Source organism: Juglans regia, chromosome 16, assembly GCF_001411555.2.
Source record: "Juglans regia cultivar Chandler chromosome 16, Walnut 2.0, whole genome shotgun sequence".
Lineage (NCBI taxonomy): Eukaryota > Viridiplantae > Streptophyta > Magnoliopsida > Fagales > Juglandaceae > Juglans > Juglans regia.
Window position 1 is genome coordinate 17,632,394 of NC_049916.1, and position 4,676 is coordinate 17,637,069.

General features: G+C 40.1%; 1 protein-coding gene across 1 annotated transcript; it reads left to right on the forward strand.

Annotated features, from left to right (window-relative positions):
* Positions 1-3,509, forward strand: LOC108986761 (transcription factor bHLH90). The gene is made up of 9 exons (XM_018959502.2): positions 1-314; positions 437-622; positions 716-797; positions 1,509-1,577; positions 1,669-2,232; positions 2,363-2,596; positions 2,730-2,906; positions 3,009-3,086; positions 3,281-3,509. Exons 1-8 carry the CDS (start codon positions 202-204, stop codon positions 3,066-3,068), a joined length of 1,485 nt encoding a protein of 494 aa, XP_018815047.1. The 5' UTR covers positions 1-201; the 3' UTR covers positions 3,069-3,086; positions 3,281-3,509.
* Positions 3,510-4,676: the final 1,167 nt, after the last annotated feature.

Below are 4,676 nucleotides of genomic sequence, written 5' to 3' on the forward strand. Positions count from 1 at the left end.
GCAGGATTATGATTCCCACTGTCGCAGATTTGCACTGAATAGGTTGAGACCCTCCCGATTCAAAAGGAAAAGTTGGTTAGCCTTGTTTTGTACCATTTTTGTCTCTATTTTGGTTACTGTTTTTAAAGGGAGACATGGAAGGCCTTTGTCTGTTGCACCGGTACTTGTAACAGAGGTACCAACAAAGGGAAGGTGCTGTGGATGGAGGATGCATTGAAGGGTCTGGAGACACTCGTGGAGTGGCTTAGACCCCTTGCTCAGACTAGGGCTTGGGAATACTGTGTTGTTTGGAAATTAGGAGACGATCCCTCAAGGTATTTCCCATTTTTCATCTGCATCCAAAATGTCCAGTTTTTTTTTTTTTTTTAATCCAATGTTTTTCTAGTTTCGATCTACTCTGTTCAGTGGGCATTGCTCCATTTTTTTCTTTTTTCAGGTTCATTGAATGGATAGGTTGCTGTTGTAGTGGTGGAGTTGATGGGGATGAGAATGTGAAAGAAGAACCAGGTGAGGAGCACCACTCGAGCCCCCTATGCAGGGATGTCCATTTTGAGCACCCCATGAGGACAAAGGCCTGTCAGGCTCTTGCTCAGCTTCCTTCTTCTATGCCACTGTATTCTGGGTACAAGCTTTCTTTCTCTGATCTCTCTCCAATTTTACACCTTTCATTTTGTAGTAAAAAGATCATGAAACACTAATGAAGGATTGGAACCAGGTTTCATGGGGAGGTTGTGATATCAAACCAACCGAGGTGGATTTTTTCCGATGCTAATTCCTCAAATTCAGCTACTTCAAATGTGGGTCTCTCGCTCTCTCTCTCTCTCTCTCTCAATTTAATTTCCGATAAATTAGCCATTCAATCTGTTTGGATGCTGAAAAACAGAGATGAGAGAAAAGGAAAGAATATTCCAGATTCAAACAGTTCTGTCGGTCCATTTGAGTGCAGGCTTTTGCTTCCGAAAGCCCCGTGAGTAGATGCCACAAATTATTCTCTTTTCAACCTGACATTTTCTCAGCTACCAAACGGAGCATTAGCCTATTATATGTGCTTCAGGTTTATCACATATTCCCAACGTAGCATGGGATGGTCTGTTTCAGAGAAACTTTGGTCCATTGTATTGGGCCTCAACCATTAACTTTAAGCCAATTAAGCTTTGAAAAGTCCTCCGATCTTCACAATGTTAGTTCATATATCTCCATAATGATCAAGTATATTGAGTTGTGCCCATGCCGGCTTCCAAGTGACCAAAAGCCAAGGATCCAGGCTCACCAGGTTCAATCAAATAATTTGTTTGAAGTCCCTTATCAAGTCAAGTCTGATGAAATGCTCGAAAAACTGACGACCTAGACATGAGACACGCAACACCCTACAGATACTTTGTCATAGTTGCATTTCTGAAAAGATCATGACTGGATTGAGATAGAATACTAGAACACTTAGAACGTGTTAATTAATTCAACAAGAAAACACGCCTCTTAAAACTTGCACAAAATGTTTTTTTGAACAGGATTCATTGGGAACCCAAGTTCTGATCCCAGTTGTTGGTGGGCTTGTTGAGCTCTTTGCCACGGAACATGTAAGATTTGCCTTGCTCTTATATTTAGTTTCAGCATTGCAACTTAGATATTCTCCTCCTCTGGTTGCTAAAAATATAATTCTTTTTCTAGATACCAAAAGATCAAAAGTTCATAGAGTTAATTACAGCTCAGTGTACCATCTCTTTTGATCAAGAAGCCATGAGTGCCTGGAGCTATGCTAATCCGAACCTCAGTGGCAATCATCTTGATCCCGTGCGTGAAGATTACTTACCAAATTGGCCACTTCCCCTGCACTTGCCAAGTTTGAATCCCAGGATACAGGCTCTTCCACCAGTGATCCATTCCAGCTCCTATTCATGTGTAGATAGATCATCCAGTGGTTCCAATCCTTCGCATGAATACCCATCACTAGATTTAGATTCTTGTCAGATATCTCTGCATGGTGCTATAAATCAGTCAATTGGCAAATCTTCTGGCTCTAAAAAGGCCAAGTACAGTCAGTGTTCATTGAAGCGACGGACAGGATCGATTGCAAATGGTAGAAATATGGTAGAAAACGATGAAACAAAAGTTATAAAGAAGCAAGAAAGAGAACAATACCATTCAAAAAATTTGGTCACAGAGAGAAATAGAAGAAACAGGATAAAAGACGGGCTCTTCACCCTGCGCTCGTTAGTCCCAAAGATATCCAAGGTTTAAGATACTTAATATCCTTCAAATACTATGTTACTGAATTGGTATCCTTCTTTCATTTGTTTCTTTTTGCATCTTTTTCCCATTTTAGACGTCTCTGTCTTTATGACTGTCATTTCATAAACTCTAGATGGATAGAACTGCTATTCTTGGAGACGCAATTGGGTATATACAAGAGTTGGAGGAGGAAGTGAAGCAACTTCAGGATGAGCTCATGGAAATGAATGAAGAGGACAGCAGGAAGAATGAATCGGAGTTGAAGATCTCAACGTCAGACCAAATACAAGGCAGCGCCACCACACCTTTGCCACCTACTCAGCGGAACCAGGGCTTGTCCAGCTCTGGAGAAAAGAAGAAAACAGAGGTACATAGAGCTAGCATTTAGCTGTCACTTTCATTGTCTTTGATCAATTGAGTAGCGTAACAAGATGCTCCCTTCTGTTTTTCTGAGCAACAAAATGCTCCATTTATCCTTGCATTTTGAACCCTTTTCTTAGGTGCAAGTTGAAGTGAACCAGATAAGCCAAAGAGACTTCTTGATTAAATTCTTCTGCGAGCATAAGCGAGGTGGGTTTTCAAGGTTGATGGAATCTTTACATTTGCTAGGGCTTCAAGTAGCTGATGCAAATATCACCACATTCTATGGCAAGGTCCTGAATATTCTCAAGGTTGAGGTAAGATCACCAATGGAATGCTAGCATGGAATTAGGGCGGATAGGAAATAGTTCATTGGATCATTGCTCTGATACAAAATAAACATTGTACATGTTCCCCAGGCAAAGAAGGACATTCAACTGAAGAAGCTGAGGAGCTCTTTGATCGAGCTAACAAACTAGAGACTATAAAATCAGACAGTAAGTAGAGGGTTGAGTTAATTCCTGAAAGTGAAGGGTTTGTGAAATGTTTTACCCCTCCATCCATGCACAATCTGATAAAATTGCATGATCATTGATACATGTGTTATGAACTTCAAATTCACTAAAATAGAGAATGCTAAAATTGTAGATTTCTGATTTTGTATTTTTTTCCCCCTCCAAATGTTTTGTAGTGGTCGGAGTTCATGAAGTGGAGCGTATGCGACTTTCTTCCCTTCTAAGAGATTATAAAATCTCCCACTCATGTGTTGCCTTTATACAAGAAACTACCCCCATGTTTGTGTCACCAGTCCACCACCCTTACTGTTCATATATTTAGAGAAGATTGTTTTCTCAGATAAATGACTTTTTGCTACCAATATTTTCTTTCTTGCGATTTGTTTAAATCAATTTTGTGCAATTTGGTCGTTTCTTTTCTGGCGATTAAGAAATCTTCAAAAAAAGCTATTTTGTGGCGAAAAAATGTTGACACAAAAAATTTGATAGAATAAGTCAATCCACACATTTTGAGCTTTTATTGCAAGATTATGTTGCCACTAAACATGATTTGTGATATTGAACTATTTGCAGCGATATTAAATCACTGGAAAGGTCAGGATTTAAACCCTAATGATTCATTTCCCTTTATTTCTTCTCCCCAGCCCCATACACACTCTGTGTTGCCCTTTCCTGTTGTGCAAAACACACACACCAATGATGGAAAATTAAAGTAAAAGCAAGTACGATCAAGCACACGACACACAATATACATGGTTCAGTAAATTGACTACGTTCACTGAGTTGCAGAAATCTTATTAACCAGAGGAGATTACAATCACTCAATCTCAACTCACTCTCTAGGGCTTTTTGTTCTCTCACACAATAGGCACTCACTTGACAATTGTTCTCTCTCAAACTATACTGTAAGTCATACAAAACAAGTAAAATATAACATATTTATAGTAAATGACGCTAAAAACCCTAATCTGGAAAAAAATACGTTATTCGCTCGAGCAACATGTCATACGCGCCTCGAGCAAACAACTAATGAACATTGCCTCGAGCGGAGTGTCGAGCGCAGCTTGAGCGAACACTAGGATTTGTGTGTCGCTTGAGCTCACTATTGTGTGAGACTTGAACGAACTCATGGGTTGAGCTTCGCTTGAGCGCCATGCTGAGTGACATCGAAGAACTCTCTATTTCTCGATTTTCTGCTCATAGACTAGTCTCCACTTGTAACCTAACAATCACCCACTTGGATACTAGGTCTCCACATTCTAGCCACTATTTCTAGCCAAACCCTATCTTCTCTACAGCTCATAGCTCCCGTCCTCAAGTTAGAAGATGTATTTAAGTCAAGCCCGACTTTAGTCTTCCACGTACATCACCCTTAATCAGAAGATTCACTGGGCGACTTACAACTCCCATTGCACAAGGAGTATCTGGTCTTGAATTGATCTTGGCAACCTTAGAAAACTTTCCAAGGGTTTACATGAGAAATGGCAAAGCTGACTTCCTTTGGCTTCCGCATATGTTTTGCGCTATCAATCCTGCTTTTTTGCACTCTTATATTTCCATACATATCACTGG